The sequence below is a fragment of the Antechinus flavipes genome, chromosome 4 (genome assembly GCF_016432865.1).
Source record: "Antechinus flavipes isolate AdamAnt ecotype Samford, QLD, Australia chromosome 4, AdamAnt_v2, whole genome shotgun sequence".
NCBI lineage: Eukaryota > Metazoa > Chordata > Mammalia > Dasyuromorphia > Dasyuridae > Antechinus > Antechinus flavipes.
This window is the reverse complement of record NC_067401.1, coordinates 225,149,784-225,168,261: the sequence shown is the minus strand read 5'-3', so window position 1 is coordinate 225,168,261 and position 18,478 is coordinate 225,149,784. Positions and strand designations below refer to the sequence as shown.

The 18,478-nt window shown below is 33.3% G+C and overlaps 1 protein-coding gene across 1 annotated transcript in view; it reads right to left on the bottom strand.

Moving 5' to 3' along the window:
- The window catches only part of PRIM2 (DNA primase subunit 2), a 373,726-nt gene that overhangs the window by 305,567 nt on the left and 49,681 nt on the right, over positions 1-18,478 (bottom strand). The window contains exons 6-7 of the mRNA XM_051997199.1: positions 8,284-8,379; positions 749-886 (exon numbers count right to left, since the gene is read on the bottom strand). Of these exons, the coding sequence (XP_051853159.1) occupies positions 749-886; positions 8,284-8,379 (234 nt within the window). The remainder of the gene's footprint in view (positions 1-748; positions 887-8,283; positions 8,380-18,478) is intronic.

The following is an 18,478-nucleotide window of genomic DNA, read 5'->3' as shown; positions in this document are numbered from 1 at the left end:
AAATTTAATTATATTTGTCTTTTAAAAATGAGACAAAAAAGAACATTTTTTAAAAAATATATATTAAGATATACTTGAGCATACGCATCCCTATGACAGAATTGCAAGCCCTTAGTGGAGTCATTTACTACAGGGCATTTTCTCTTCTCTTCCTCATTAAGTTAATCTGTCCTGCTCACTATTAGATTTTATGTGAAATCTGAGATTTTTTTTTAATGCCATACTACCTAAAGTACAGAAAGATACATATCTTTTAATCCTGTGAATTAATTTACAAAATCAGTTTGAAAAAAACAAAAGGATTTTGAAATTAATGAAATTTCAACTGATATAAAAAATGACTCCTTTCAATGTTTGGTGTTATTTCCCTGTCCATATTCACAGCTTAAAAAAAAAATTAGACATTAGGAACCCACCAAGCTACAAATTCAATGAGCCTCATTTCTTACTAGAAAAACTATTAAAAACCTTTAAAATAGATAGCAGCCTTTAATTTTCTTGCAGAGGATAAAATATGCTCCTAAGCTTTTGGCATTTACCTCACACTTAGTATGAAGTTGCTCGACTTATTTGTTCATTCTTTTTAAGGATCATCAACATAGGCTAGTCATCACCAGCTAAGTTTTCTTAAATGATAAAACTGCAATATGGTCTTGTGTTATTAAATTAAAGAATAAAAAGGAGTCAGGAGTCAAAAAAAGGATGAGATAAGGTTAGCTCTGAAAAAAAAATCAAGTGATGTACTTACTGCCAAAGCCTTGGACAGTTTAGTTCTAAAGTCATTCAAGATGATTGACACAATATCCTGATGTGGCACAAACGCAAAGCCATGCTCCAAATAGACTTTCCTTCCTCGGAACAAATCCAGAGCATCAGCAAAAGGAACCTGGAAGTAGAAAGCCAAGGAAAATAAGTTAACGTGTAACACATTCGGTTTTCATATGTGCTAAATCTAAATAAAACTCACATTTATACAGTGCTTCCTTCAAGAAATAACATCCATCACAACAAACCCAAAAGAATAGAAAAAGTATAAATGCATACTGCATAAAATGGCAAAAATGGATTATATGGGGGAGGAGTAATACAAATAATCATATGAAATCACTTGCTACATTAAATAAAATAGCTAACATTTATATAATGCTTACTATGTTCCAGGCACTATCCTAAGTTCTTACACTTATTATCTCAATTGATTACAACTTTGGGAGGTAAGCATTATTATAATACCTTTTTTATAAATGAGTAGTAAACTGAGGCACACAAAGTATGACTTGGCCAGAATGGCACAGCTAAGTAAATATGTAAGACCAGATTTTAATACCAGTTTTTGACATTCCAGTCCCAGCACTCTATCTACTATACCATCTAGGTACTCCAGGTTCACAAGTAATTGTACATATTTGGAGATAGGAGGAATATAGTAAAGACCTTACTTTTGTTCATATAATCATGATAATTATTTATTGGAAGAGATAAAGAGAAAGTCCTCAACCTATGATTTTATCAATGACTTATAATTTCATGAATGCTCAGGATTCTCCCTTATAGATTCAGAATGTCCACTCATTTCCAACTCATAATCATAGAATTACCTGGGATACATAAAGGTAAAGTGACTTACTTGCCTTTAATTATACAATCTCTCTGTATTGGAGGTAATAATACTTTATACATCATGAACAACTCTATACCTATGCCATACTGGCAACCTGGCTTCTCAATAACAAAAATAATTCTAAATCTAATTATCACCATAATGCTTTATATTTATAAAACTTGACTTTTTCATCACTTTCACATTTATTTCACCTCATCTTCCTATAACCTCTTTTCAAAGATATCACAAATTCCCATTTTACAGATGATGAAGATAAGTTTAGAGTGATTTGAAGCAGCTTGCTGAACATCACACAACTAAGTGGTAGAGTCAGGACTTGACCTTATGTCTAAGCTTTTTCTATCACATTCCTTTACCAAGCTAAAAAATTAAATTTCTACCAACCCACAATTCTTTAGATTTCCAAATGATCACTACCAGCTACTTTGTATTTTGTAGAGCATCAAGTAAATAAAATATGTTCTACTAAAGAATACAAATATGTACTACTAAAAACTATTGAAATAATATATAAGTAGCCTCCACATCTCTCTGTACCTCTATTCATTGTAAAAAATTTAGTTTATCCCAGTGCTAGAAAATGTCAATAATGAAACAATCATTTTAGTGTTCACTTTTACTATTAAATATTTTTTAACCTCTTTTTATTGTTATATAATTGTTCTCATCTGATTGCTTCAGTCTTACCCAATTCTTTTGTGACATCAGTCAGGATTTCTTGAATGGCATGCCATTTCCTTCTCCAGTTATTTTACAGATGAGTAAACTGAGGCAAACAAGGTAAACGATTTGCCTAAGGTCATACAACTAGTATCTGAGACCACATTTGAACTCAAGTCTTGCTGTCTCCCAGCCCACTGCCATCTAGCTGCGCATAAAAGTTTTGTTGTTGTTCAGTCATGCCTGACTCTTTATAATCCCATCTGGGGTTTTCTTGATGCGGTAGACTGCAAAAATAAAACGTTAGGAAGAGAGATACTTTGTGACTTATTTATTACATTATTGTTATTACAGTGATTGATTCTAAGCCTTTTTGGATAAGCGGATGTGAATATCATCAGAGAAAGTACAACACAAAACGACTCAGGTGAATAAAACAAGATGTAAGATTTTCCAGAGTAAAGGAATTTTTCTCCTTCAAAAGATTAAATGGAAAGAGGATCCCACTTTCTTTCTCTACTAAAACCTAAAATGATACAAATAGCAGACTTTCTAAGATTTAGGTAAGTTAAAACATTTATAAATGACAAACTCTGACAAACTTCACTTGAAAGATCTGAGAACTACTTTCTAACTTAGAGGTTTTAAATCTTTCAAATACGGGTAATATTAGCAAAGTGCTTTGATTTCTGCTCTGGAGACCTGACTTCTTTCTCTTCTTTTCCCCTCTCCCACTAAAAAAAAAAATTGCTTTACTTAAAATAGTTGGCACATTGGGGCCATATTTCATTTCTTAGTTTGTCTGGAGTACCCTGTAAAAAGGTATTTCAAAAAATACAGAGCTAAATCACATCAATGATTTTTACAGATGCATATATAATACAAAGACTTGAATTAAAAGTCAATATATGTGAACTGACATTTTAATCCAAAAAAAACTATAAAAAATGCAGAAGTTTGCTTTGTCTAAGCTGTTTAATTATTTACTTAAGCCTCCTGAAGGCTGTAGGGAAGAATATTTTTTGATCAAAATATAAATTGTTTGCTTATACGTTCAAAAATAACCTTCCAAAAATGGAATAGTACCATAAAACCAGAGAATTCTCTAACATAATTTAACTAGATTAACACCTAATAGCATAGCAGCAAGGTAGTATAGTGGACAGGGTCCTGGGCTTGGAACCAGAAAGACTAATCTTCAAGCAATCAAATCTAGCCTCAGATATTTACTAGCTGAGTGACTATATCTGTATATATACAGAGTATATCTGTTCTGTATATATACAGAGTATATCTGTAAAATGAACTGAAGAAGAAAATAGCAAAATACTCCAGTATCTGTCAAGAAAAAACCCAAAATGGGGTTACAGAAAGTCAGATATGAATATAAAAAATGACTTAACAACAACATCCTTATTTATAGTCATACAAAAAAAAAAATATTTATTTTTCCTCCAGTAATGTAGAATGGAAAAAATACTAGATAAAGACATAAATTCAAGTCCCAATCCAGATATTTAGAAATTGGGTGGATGATGCTGTGAACCTTTCACCACTTCAATTGAGTTGTTGATTGTGGGTAGGAGCCAGAGTAAACTTTATCATAATGAAAAGATATATTATCTGTGTTTTAAGTAAAAGCAGGTACCCTCTCCACCCCACTACTCACATTAAATGAGGCAGAACCAAGATGGCAGAGAAAAGGCAAAAATTTGTCTGAACTCTCCCCAATACCACAAAAACAAACCAAAAAAAAATTCACAAAAGGACAAAATTCACAAAAGACATCATCTTTCAAGAAATTATCAAGGAAAACTTCCCTAACATTCTAGAACCAAAGGGAAAAATAGAAATTGAAAGAATCACCAATCACCCTCTGAAAGAGATGCCAAAATGCTATCTCCCAGGAATACTATAGCTAAATTCCAACTTTCAAGTAAAGGAGAAAATATTGCAAGCAAAATAATTGAAATATCATGGAGCCACAGTCAAGGTAAGACAAGACTTAATAGTTTCTACATTAAAAGATAAGAGAACTTAGAATATGATATTTCAAAGGTTAAAAGATCTAAAACCAAAAATCACCTATGCAACAAAACAAAACAGGATGAAGAAAACAGAACTCAATAGAAAATTTGGCTTTCAAATACAAGACAAGAGAAATATAAAAAGGTAAAAAGGAAAGAGAAATCATAAGATATTAAAGTTAGGCTGTTTACATTCTTACATGGGAAAATGATATTTGTAATCCCTAAAAACTTTCTTATTATTAGGGCAATTAGAAGTAATATAGAGAGAGAACAGAGTTTAATATGATGAGGATTATATATATATATATTTTTTAATTACAGGGTGAGAAAAAGAAATGTACTAGGAAAAGAAGAATGGGAAAAGTAGATTGGGATAAACTATCTAACAAAAGTTTTTACAGTTCAGGGGAAAATGAGGAAAGTGCATGAAACTTAATTCTCATCAGAATTGGCTCAAAAAAGAAATAATATAAATAACTAGTTGGGCATAGAAATCTATTTTACCATACAGGAAAGTAGGAGGAAATGGAGATAAGAGTTGGGATAAAACAGAAGATGAACTGGAAGAGAAGCAAAATACTTTTTAGAATGAAAGGAGAAAAAGTAGAATAAAGAGGATGAAAATGAAATAGATACATAGTATTCATAACTGAAAAAAAACATTTATAAGTTTCTCTTATAAAAATTTCAGTTCTCAAATACATAAAAAAATGAACTGAATTTATAGAAATTAAAGCCATTCTTCGAGATCAATGGTAAAATGATACAAAAAGTTTTTTCTATGAGATAATCAAAGTTAACTACAATCACAGGAAAAAAAAAATGCTCTAAATCACTACTGATTGGAGAAATGCACATTAAATCAACTCTGAGCAATGATACTGCATCAATAAGATTGACTAATATGACCAAAAATAGAAAATGACAAATGTTGGAAGACTGTGAGCAAATAAGACATTAATATGCATTGGTGGTGAAATTGTGAATTGTTTCAAACATTCTGGAAATCAATTTGGAACTATGTTCAAAGATCTATAAAACTATGCATACTTTTTGACCCAACAATATTATTATTAGATTCTTTATCCAAAACAGGTTTAAAAAAAAAAAAAAAGAAAGAAAAAAGAAAATCCTACATATACAAAAATATTTATAGCCACTCTTTTAGCAGTGGCAAAGAATTAGAAACTGAGGAGACATCCATCAATTGGGGAATGTCTGGACAAGTTATTGGATATGATTATGATAGAATACTATTGTGCTATAAGAAATGAAGAACAGTATGGTCTCTGAAAAACCTGGAAAGACTTATATGAACTGATACAAAGTGAAATGAATAGAACCAGGAGAACATTGTATATAGTGACAGTGATATTTTATGATGATCAATTGTGAATAAATTAGTTATTCTCAGAAATAAAATGGTACAAGACAATTCCAAAGGATTTATAATAAAAATGCTATCTATCCCAAAGAAAGAACTGATGGAATCTAACTTCAGATTGAAGCATACTCTTTCTTTATTTTTCTTGTCAGTTTTTTTGTCTGTCTTCTTTCATCACATGATCAACATGCTATGACTACAAATATAACCTATATCAGTTGCTTGCTTTCTCAATGAGGGGCAAAGGGTAGAAAATAAAGAGAATTTGAAACTAAAAAAAAAAGTTTTAAATGAATGTTAAAAATTGTTTTTACATATAATGGGGTAAAATATAAAATATTAAGTTAAAAAACAGATTATCCCAGAATTGAATGGTAAAACTAGATATATTTAAATACAAAGCAAAAAAAAAAAAAAAAAAAAAAGCTTAAGGAAATGATATGAGCATTCATGAAAAGCATCTTCAAGTATTCAAAGGTCTGTTTGGCGGATTTTAGCCAAAGCCTCCTATAAGAACTCATTTTTTAAATATAAATATCAAGTGAAGAAGTACATCAAGGACAATAGACATAATAAAAATTTAACTAAGTGTGAACATGAAAATACAGCTAAATCATTAAGTTCTGGGGAGAAAAATAAATAGGAAAAAGAGAAATAAATTCAAAAACCCTTCCCAAATCATTTTTTAGTTGTGTGTCCAACTTCATGACCCCATTTAGGGTTTTTATGGCAAAAATGGCAAAGTGATTTGCCAGCTCATTTTACAGATGAGGAAACTAAAGCAAACATCACTGGGTGACTTACCCAAGGTCACATAGCTGGTGGGTGTTTGAGGTCAGATTTGAACTCAGGAAGATAACTCTTCCTGATTCCAGACTCAGTTTTCAATCCACTGCCTCACCTAGAGGCCTTTCTAATTCATATACGCTTTCTTTTGACTATTGCTGAGCAACTTTTAGACTGATACAACATCTAGTTTTTGAGGATAAAAATAATCTGGAGGAGGATGGAATGATTATTATTCCTCATTTACATCAGTGGTAGGGAACCTTTTTTCTGCCTAAAGGCCATTCGGATATTTATAAAATCATTTGTACAAAATTGTAAACTTACATAACTCAAATAGTTGTAAGTTCTTGTATCTAGTTTTCAGCTAGTAATCACCTGCAGTTGCCTTAGCAAATGATTTAGAGGGCCTTATTCTTTTCCCCACACTTGCTTTACATGGTATGCTTTCATTTGGATCTGGGATAAACATCCTTGTGGGGGACAAAAAAAGATCCTAAAAATCTGTCTACTACTGCCAATTGTTACAGGATCCAATTTTGTATGATGTGTCCTTAATTTCTGTATCCTCTGATGATTCTCAGGAAAGGCCACATCAGAGGAAAGGAAGGAAAGGGGGAAATGGGGAAGAAAAAGAAACAGAAGGGAAAAAAGAAGGGAGAAGGGAAAGGAAAAGGGAGAAAAAGGAAAGGGGAAAGGAAAGGAAAAAAGGAAAGTGAAGGAAAAGTGGGGACCTGAACTAAGAGTTTTACTCATCTATGAGATATAGAACCTGGCCATGAGAAACACTTAATAAATGTTTGTTGGCCTGACGTGGCTATATCTCTCTGAGTAACAGAAAAAAAGAATTGGAGAACTGACCTGAGCTGGTCAAACTGCTATGGGTGACAGGCTATTTTGAGAACTGCACAAGAATAGGCTAATATGATTTATATCTGAGCCTGTGTTTCTAAGGTTCCCTAAGGGACAACAGAGAAAAAACCATAGCAAACATTTATACAGCACTTTAAGGTTTGCAAAGTGTTTTATAAATATTACTTTAGTTGATCTTCACAACAATCCAAAGAGGTAGGCACTATAATTATCCCCATTTTTACACATGAGAAAAACAAAGCAGACAGAGGTTAAGGGTCTGAAGTCAAACATCTGGTAAATGTCTAAGATCAGATTTAAACTCAGGTCTTCCTGACTACAGTTCTTTATCTTTTATCTTTACTTTATCTACTACCTAGTTGCCTTGGTCCTCCTATATTTTTATTTAGTTTTTTTTTTTTAAGATATCGTTATTATTTCTATGAACAATGAATTTGCTAAATAAAGTAATTATTTTTTAAAAGACTAGGAAGACTATGCTTCAGTAACTTAAGAGAAAAAACAAACTTCCAACAATAGATATACTAGTTACACATCACTTTTCTATATTTCCCAAGTACTCTTGGTTAATTCTCCCAGCAGCATTCAGTTAGCTGGTTTTTCTACATGCATGTAAGTAGTAAAAATGTACTTATTTCCTAGATTCTAAAATTCATACTTTCTCCTGGGAATAAGCTCTGTCCCTGTCCTCCCTCCATTATTGAAGAATTACACAAAAACAAATATGCAGAAAAACAAAATGAGATACAGTAGCAAATATTAAAACCACAATCAAATTAGAATGTTGTTCCAATTAAAGTGTGAGACATCCAAAAACACTAAAGGAAAAATCATAAATTTCACAACTATTCTAACCTATATCTATAAGTCATTGTAACAGAGTCACAAAAATCCTAGGAAAACAATCGAACAATTTTCTCACATACCTTATAAACTGCCTCTAATTCATATTTGTTTCCACTTAAAGGTGCTGAGGAATCAATAATATTCTGAAAATGGAGTTCCTTTTCTTCTTTACTAATCTGAAAGAAAACATACATAGTGCAATGTTTAAAAATACAAAAGACCTTTTGTATTTAATTAATTAATAAAATTAATTTTTTAAAAGCTTATTATTTTTTGATGAGCTGTATTTGAGCTGTAGAGCTAAAAAATTCCCCAAACTTGTCCACTACATAGTATTACCAAAACTATTTTTCAAAAGATGTTCATACTAAACATGAGTTCTAGTTACATCATACCATCATCAATGTCATCAAATGCCTACTCTACAATTTCTTCCAGGCCTCATTTACCCATTAGAAAGATGAAAATAGTTCAAAATGCTTTGCATACCCCCACAAGAATAGTGTAAGGATAAATGAAAAGAAGGTAAAAAGAGTAAGAGAAGTAGCAAATGAGAGAGAAATAAAAAGAAAGAGGAAGGGAGGGAAAGAGACAGACAAACAGAGAAGGAGCAAGGAAGAGACAAACACAGAAAAACAGAGAGAGGGAGGAAGAAACAGATAGACAGCCAGAGACGGAGAAACAAAGATGGGGGGGAGGGGGGTGGGAAGAAGGGGAGGAAAGGGAGGAGACAGACAGAAAGAAAGACAGAGACAGAGAAACAGAGATTGGGGGTGGGAGGGTGGGGAGAAACAGATAGCAAAAATAGAGAAACAGAGAGAAGAGAGAGACATAAAGGGAAACAGAAAACAGGGAGAGAGAGAAGACCAGAGAAAGAGGCAAAGATAAAGACTGGCAAAGGAATAGGGAGATAGAGAAGAAAAGACAGAAAAAATACAACAATAATATAAGTTATTACCTGTTACGTCTATGTATTATTATATTCATACAATTGTTATTTTCTCCATCCAAAGATGCATATATCTATATATCTATGTATTATTAATACCAAACATTTTAATACTGCTAAACTTCTTATTCACATTTTTTTTAAAGCTTTGCACACTTAAAATATATTCTTCTTTTTTCTCAAAACAATAAATATGCTCTTAGAACTTTGCTGGCTTACATAGTTTCAAACAGTCTAGAGAGTAGATTCAGGTTCTAACTGCCATTAACTCTGGCTAAAGTGCTAGAAGCAAATTATTTCCATTCTTTTTACCTCAGCTATCTAATCTATAAGATGTAGAGCATCAACTAGGAGACACCAAAGTCATAGAACTTTTAAGCTACAAAGGCCTCCAGACATCATTCACGGCAATACCTGAACAAAATTGCCTTTGACAATGTATCTGGTAAATAGTCAGCTTGCCTTTGTTTGAATTCTTCCTCTCAAAGAGAAAGCAATTACAACATTCCACTTTAGGCTAAGATTTTTCACCTTTCATCAAGACTAAATTTACCTTTCTGCAATGCTGACCCAATGTTGGTCTTGTCTTCTGAGACCAAACAAAACAAGTTTAATCTCTCTTCCATGTGACAGACCTTCAAAGCTTTGAGGACAGCTATCATGCTCCCCCTAAGACTTTTCTTCTCCATATCCCTTCCAGCTTTAAAAAGTGCTACTTGTAATACACACGCACACACACACACACACACACATACACACACACACACACCTCTCTCTCTCCTCCAAAGAGGAAAAAATTCTACTGCTACAATTCTGGAGCTTTTGTTATCTCCATAGTTCTGCCCCAAATCTGCTCAAATATAAAGATTCCAACAGGCAAATTAATATACTATCCACCTACATAATGCAGTGTACAGTATGTGCAAAATGGGGCAGGGGAAAGGGAGAGAACAACAAAAATGGATTCCACAGAAAATGTCAAAACATGAACATTCTAATGCAGGTATGAAAATAGCAATTCCAGGACAAGTTAAAAGAAGAAAGAACCAAATAAATTAAAAAAGGGAATGAGGGGTGAAGGAGCTTCCAAATGTAAAAATGCTATGAACACATAAAGCAGCAAACTGTTCCAAATGACATCCTATATCTATGTTAATAAGTCTTATGTGACATGAATACCCCTAAATATTTAATATTTTTGATATACCCAAGTTATAAATTCATATATTATATTGCTATATTTATTTTTTCTTTTGTCAGATACTTAACCATTATATGAAAGAAAATCTTTAAAATAATACAAGCAAAGAATTTAGGTACCAAATTATCATTATACCTAGTTTCAAAGCTTATTATATATTACTTCTATTCACATAGTTTTGAGTCCCAAACTGGGCCCACTTGTGGTTATTCATATACAACAGGGCAACAGATCATGAGTCAGGAAAACTTTATTCAAATTCAGCTTCAGGTACTTACTAGCTATGTGATCCTGAGCAAGCCAAATCTTAGTTTCCTCATCTATAAAATGTGGGCAATTTTAGCACCTATTTTTCCTGGTTTTATAAGGATAAAATATTTGTTAAGCATCTTGCAAAATTCAAAACATTATATAAATGCTAACTACTATTGTTATTATTTCACCTATCTGTGACTTTGCATAGGCTATATCCCTCATGCCTAGAAAACACTCCACTTATTTTATAGAGAAGCATAACTCAATTGTCACCTTGTATAGAAAGCCACTTCCAATCTCTTCACTAGTGAGTGCATTTCATTCCCTCCAAAAAAAAAAAATTATATCTATTGTATATATATATGTTCTATTTATTTATATACATACATGATGTCCTTCCCCCCCAAAAAAAAAAATAGAAGGAATGTTAGCTTTTGAGAAAAAATATTGTTTCTTTTTTTCTCTTTGTGATTCTAGTGCTTAGAAACATAAAGTCAATGAAAAAATAACTTTTGCTTCGCACAATAACATATACAGGCATGAGAAATTCTTATGGTAGGGATTTGACTGAATCTAGCTGTGTATTTTAAGGAAAGACAAGAAGGAAAGCATAAGGACTGCAACATGCCATAGTATATTGGTCTGATAAAATTGTTATTATCTCAAGACTTGTTTATTTACAAAAAGGGAGTCAATTCTTACCTGGAAAGAAAAAGCCCAGCAAGAGAAAAGAAGTAACAATAATTTCAGCAACTATTCTGCAACTTAAATACATAAAGATTAGTCTAAAGGCACTGACAGATAAAGTACCTTGCCCAGAATGGTAGAACCAGGATGAGTTAGGGCTGAATTTGAACCCAGATTTTCCTGTATCTCACAGGCTCAAAACTATTAAACTTCATCTTATGATTACACTACAAAATCATAGGTGTTTGTAAGCAATAAAAGCTTTACCAGATAAACTTTTAGAAGGTGAATCTGCAGCCTAAGGTAAATTATTACACTCTCAAATACTGTTAACTTGCAAGAAACACTATTTTCCAAATAGTTTTGTCTGCATCTCTTACAAAATGTCAGAATGCAATAAGACAGCTCTCATAAATCTTACATAAAACTAGAATAGGATAACAAGAAATACAGTGAAATTTACTTAAAAGTGTATCTTGAAAACCAGGACAATGTAAAATCATCTATTTGGTCCAAGTTTTGCCTAGAGGAGAAAAATAGATGGATGAAAGTCTCAGCACAGGGTGATTCTATGCTCAAATGCCCAAAGTAATTGAGCATAATCAAAGTCATGTATATCATTTCTAAAGTTCACATCAATTTTTACTCTTAGAACTTAACAGAAAGTGTGGGATTTTCTGTGAGTAAAAAGTTTATCCATTTCTCAAAATTGACTCAAGTTGAATATTCTCTCAAGCTATAATCCACTGTCTTTTGGCTCTTTACCTATACTCCCAGTATACAAAGGGGCTCAGATCCCAACCTATTCCACAAAAATCCTTCCCTTGAATTTGTATGAATTGATACAAAATGAAGTATACAAAACCAGGAAAATGATATACACAGTGATTACCAATCATGTAAACAGAAAAATATTAAAACAAAACTAAAATGGAAGATGAGGAAATTGGCTCCCTTCACTCTCACTTTTTAAGTAAGACTTTCTTTAGGAAATCTTTCCAATCCTCCTTAATTTTAGTCTCTTCTATCTAAGTTATCCTCAATTTAACCTGTATATATATCTTGGTTGAACATTTTTACACCACTCTCTTTCAGAGTACACTCTGATTTTAGCCTTCCTTCTATCTCTAGCACTTAATACAAGGCTGGGCAAATGGTAGTTGCTAAATAAATGCTTAATGACTGACTTCCCTCCTTTCCTTGAAAAGGCAATAAACTAATGGATGCATTACATTGCAAATACAGTCAGACACCATCTTTATTAGTTGGTTTGACCTAACTTTCTTTGCTACAATGGAGGGCTTACTAGGTGGGAAGAAGAGGACTAAGTGAAACATCCAGAAATGACTATTATAAAAACAAAAATAGACATCTATTTTGTTTTCAATTCTTAATTGTGACAAAAATAGCTGCCATAAATATTTTGGCATATGTGAAAATCCTTTTTTTATTGATGGTTTCCTTGAAGTACACGTTCAGTTGTAGAATCTCTGCTTTAAAAAATATGGACATTTTAGTCATTAAATTTGCATAATTTTAAATTGCTTTCTAAAATGTTTGCACCCTTTTACAACTTTACCAGCAAAGCATTAGTGTGCCTGTCTTCCCACAACTCTTTCAATATTGTTGCCATTTGGGGGGTAATTTTTACCAGTTTGGTGGGTGTTAAATGAAATCTCAGCGTTGTTTTAATTTGTACTTCTCTTAGAGCATTTTTTAAAATGTAGTTGTGAATATTTTGCAATTCTTCTTTTGAGAACTGTTCATATCCTTTGACCATGTCTCTACTGGGAACTATATAAGACTTTTAAGGTTTGCAAAGTGATTTACATGTTACTTCATTTCACCTCACAGCAATTTTGTAAGATAGTTGTTCCCCATTATACAGATGAGAAAACCAAGGCTGAAAAAGTAACTTGTATAGGCATGCAAAATGTCTAAGACAGAATTTGAATTTGGATTTTACTCTATCTCCTATGCTATTCTGTGTGATGGCTTAGATGCCAAGGAGAAGAGAATCAAGAAGGGAGTGTGGAGGAGAATTGGCCATACTGCTATTGGCTAAAAATAATTATCAAAACCACAAAAATGTATTCCTCACCAACAGGAATTACAGAGAATTACATCTCTTATAGATACCCTTGTTTTACATCTGGGAGACAAATTAGGAGCCTGCAGAGGAGATAGAGAAGGTAGGAATAGAATGTGAAAGTATAATATCAGAGATGTTAAAGGAGGGTGTTGAAAAGGAGGCAGTCAATGTAAAAGTTTGTAAAGAGGTCAAGGAAGATGCAGAAAGAAGAAAGCATTGCATTTAGTGATAATAACTATGAGTATTAAGTGCCCTTGATATAGTAGACACAATGGAAGTGAAATTGCAAGGGATTAAGAATTGAGTAGTTAGTAAAGTTTTTTTTTTTTCCCCAACTAATAAGTATTTATTTACCCAAGGCAACTATGTTATATACAGCATAGGAAATGCTGCAAATAAATCTGCATAAGAAATGTGCAAATAAATGGTACTTTCAGCAAGAATCTATTTCACCAGTAACTGAAGACTTAGGATTTTTTTACTACAGGTTGGGCACAAACAGTTCATTTGAACATTTGGTATCAAGATGTCTCTAGATATGCACATCTCACATTTCCTTTGAGCTGCTGACATTCTTCTTTGCTCATAGAACACAGAACCTTCTTTCATGTGGATATGACATGCTGACAGTTCTGTGCCAGTGTCTCCCATGTCTCACAATCAATACTAAAGTTCTTCAGAGAAATCTAGAAGGTGTCTTTATTCTACTTGTTCTGACCTCACTGTGAGTGATTGTCTTGTGTGAGACTCCATAAAATAGTTTTTAAGATAAACATTATGTTTGGCATTCAGACAATGTAGCTTTCCCATCAGAGTTGTGCTCTCAGCAGCAGAATTTGAAATGATTGGCAGTTTAGCTCAAGCAAGGACCTCAGTGTTTAGTACCTTATCTTCAGAATGATTCAGGTGAACTTCAGACTCTTCCTAAGACAATTCTTTTTGTTTGTTTGTTTTTTGCTGAGGCAAATGGGGTTAAGTGACTTGCCCAGGATCACACAGTTAGGAAGTGTTAAGTGTCTAAGGCCATATTTGAACTCAGGCCTTAATACAATTCTGATAGAAGCAGTTCCATTCTCTAGTACTACACTGGTACACTGGACCTTCAGTGTTGTATGCAACCTAATAGCTCTTCTGTCCTACACTTTCATCTGAAACTTCCCAAACGCTGAACTAGCTCTAGTAAAATGTGAGTCAACCTCATTATCTATATGGACATCCTTGAGAATTATAATGGCAAGGTAAAGGAATTCATCCACAGCATTCAAAATTTCTCCATTTGCTATAACCAACCATTCCATGTCTAGATAGTATGGGATTAATGTTAAGAGAAAACAAGCACTTCAGGTGTGAAAGCTTTCCAAGCTCTTTTCTAGGCTATTCATTCACCTTTAATGTCCATTTGTCACCCAACTCTCATCTGTGGCTCTGAGAAGCTGAAGCATGCAAAGCATCCACAATCCAGTAAAACTGTTTTGGCAGATAGGCTAAACCAGGTTGAGGATAAGCAATGGACCTTAAAACCCATCAGTGACTTAAGGAGATGTCTACCCCAATCATTCTAAGTCTTCCCCTCCCATCTTTCCCCTTAACCCTTAACCCTTCCCCCACTATGAGAAGATATAAGCAATGGAGACTAAATTTCCAATTTGTTTTGTTTTTTTCCTTTTTCATGGTTTTACCCTTTTGTTCTGATTTTTCTTTCCCAAGATATATGTTAAAGTGAATTTATGTATATAGCACATTGTTTGCTAGTTTGGAGAGGGGAAAAGGAATAGAAGGAGCAAAAAAAAAATAAAAATGGAACTCAAAATCTTACAAAAATAATGTTTAAAACCATCTTTACATATAATTTAAAAAATAACATACTATTAGAATTTTTTTTTAATTCACTATTTGTCATATGGAATGGCTCTAGAGGAAGGGAAAGAATAGATGAAATACTATGATGATATGAGAAACAGAAAGCATCAATGAAAAATGACTTCAAAAAATAAAATTAAGTGAAACACTATGTAAATAGAAACTATTATTTGCCTCCCACCCTTATTATGGTTCCTTCTCTATCTTTTTGAAGGCTTCACATTCTCCTCCTCTTTGAATAGGAGTTTCCCCAAAGTTCTAACCTTGGTCTTCTCTACCTTCTCTCCTTTGGTAACTTCATTCACTGTCATGACTTCAATCATCACCTTCAATGACATTTTTCTTTGCTCATAGAACTCAGAACCTTCTTTCATGTGGATATGACATGCTGGGCAGTTCTGTGCCAGTGTCTCCCATGTCTCATAATCACACAATCAAACTATAAAATCTTTGTCTATACTTTTAATCCTCTCCCTGGAGTTCCAGTCCTATTTTTCCAGCTGCCTGCTAGTTATTGCCACTTGGATATTTTCCCAACTCTTTTAATTCAAGATATTAAAGCCCCTTCTAACATCTTTATTTCTATGGAAAATCTCAGCATCCTCACAGTCATGTAGTTATGCATAACCTCAAGGTCATATTTAACTTCTCCTTTTCCCCCAACATTCAACTCACTGGCTCAGTCCTAAATTAATTCTATTACTACTATACTTCTCAAATCTATTCCCTCTTTTCAACACTCTATTACATATAGAAGTATAAACTCATAATTTTAATATTTAAGGCCATCACAATCTTTTATAATTCTATGTCATACTCTTCCCCTTCACAAATACTATGTTCTATGAAATCTAAACTGTTTTCATCCTGCCTTTTTCTATGCCTCAAATGCCCTCCTCTCCTTATCCCACTCCCCAAATAATCCACTCAAAATTTTTTCAAGAAACAACTTATGATCCCTGTAAAAATGATCTTTCCTTCCTCAAATTTTTCAGGGAATTTCTTCTCGATACCTCTTCAGTAAGCTATATCCCTTGTGCCCTTCTCCCCCTCTTATTAGAGAAGGAGGAAGGTAGATATTGGAAAGCTCTAAGATGCTCTATTTGAGGAGTAGGCCCAGGACAGACACTTCTTCATTTCCTACTGGTTGAAGGACTTCATGGCCTTCTACAGTCTCTCTTTCCTACTTCTCCCTGCAACTCTCTTTCCTACTTTTCAGCTTCTTTTTATGTATTGTTTTCTCCCAACAGAGATTATGGCTCCTTGAAGACAGTAGCCCCAGTACACAGTGCTTAGCATTGTGCCTAGAAAACAGTAGGTTCTTAATAAACCTTTACTGATTATTGATTGTTGACTACTGAAACTTCCCTTTGAACTTGTCTCATACTATCTTATCCCACTTAATTGAGTGCATGTTCTTGTCAGTCAGCCAGTTCTTAAACATTTATTAAGTGACTGCTGCATATCAGACCCTGTGCTAAGCTCTCCTAATAATTTGTGAGCTTGTACTCTGTCAAATTACAAAGTGAATAACAGAAAGGTAAATAGACAGGCCAGTGGGATAGCAAAGTAATGGAATAGTCAGAAAAACAACACTTTCCTGAAAATAAAGAGTTGTCACAAGAGCACCGTCCTTCTACCATAGACTTGCTCATAGACATTTTTGTCTTAGAGGGAAAAATTGGAAGTAATGTGTGGAAATTGCCAAGTTGCGGGTGTAGGTATAATATAAAGAGAAACTTCTCAATTAGATTTTTAAAAAGTAGATTGGGCTGGTTGGAAAGTAATGAGTTCTCTCCCACTGAAAGTCTTTGAGCAGAGGCCACTTGTTGGGAAATTTAGTACAGTGTCTCAGCCAACTACCAATTAGACAAAATGGCCTCTGAGATCCTTTCACACTATAAATTCTGTGATCCATCTTTAATTTTGCAAGGCCTAGCATAGTGCTCTGCATATAAATATCTCTTAATGTTTTTTGAATTGAAGAACATTTATGATTTTCTGTTATTATTTTCTTATTATTTTTAAATCTCTAAAATGTAAGATTCTCAGACACTGTATTCTGCCCCTTTTCCTCTCAAAGAGCCTGGGGAAAAGAGGAGCACATTTCATTTTCCAAGATTCCCCAAATGAGTCTGCCTCCTGGCATTCCTGATAAATACTCATCCCTAAAGATACAGACAAGACAAAAAGGCTTCCTGCTCTTCTAGAAGTCAATTTCATTCAGGTAAGCAGGGGCAGATGTACCAAAATTATTCTAGCACCTGGTATCCTTTTCAAGTATCTGCTGTTGCTCAGATTTTTTTCCCCAGCAATTATGTGAAATACCTCCTACAAACTAAACCAATTTTTGTTAGTTTGCAGGTTTGTACTTATTCTAGGAAAGATAAAATACATTTGCTCCTTAGAGATTATTCATGTGCATAAAAAACAACATTCAAAATAGTAATGTAACTTCTTTATGTGTAGACAGAAATATATATATAGATAGATAGTTTTATCTACACATAAATATATATGTATATATTTATTTATATTTTTATATTTATATTTATAATCCCTGTATTTATGCATATTTATTAAAAAAAAAAACCCACAGGTAGATCACACATTGTAGTATACAAGGCATCCCAAAAATCTTGGTGTAGCTTCAATCTACCAAAACCTATAGGAAAATGAGGCAATGAGGAAAATGAAACAAAAAAGTTAAGTGACATTCCCATAGTCAAACAATTAGTAAAATATTGTCTTTGTATGCCCTAGGCCCTGAAGATTATCTCACACATAATAGGTGTATAAGAATTTTTTCGAGAGTAGGAGTAAACAATTATATAGTGCATGAAAAAGAAAAGCGCATAGCCCTGGAGTCCAAATCTGACTTCAGACACTTAACACTTACTAGCTATATGACCTGGGCAAATCACTTAACCACAACTGCCTTGTTTTAAAAAAAATAAAAATATGGAATTGAATTTGCATAAGATGCAGAATTTAAATCCAGGTCCCAACTAAATCTAAGCCTAGTGTCCTTCCTCTACAATCACAAGGCAACGCTTATACAATGAATGATATTATTCTTATTGAAGCAGTAAAGTTTCAAAGATAACTTTTCATCTCTAACTGATTTTTAACTGGCATGGCATCTACCATCTAGGAATGGATTTCAAGTCAAAAGATAAGGATTCAAATCTTGATCTTGATACCTTGGGTGAAATCATTTAATCTCTCTGG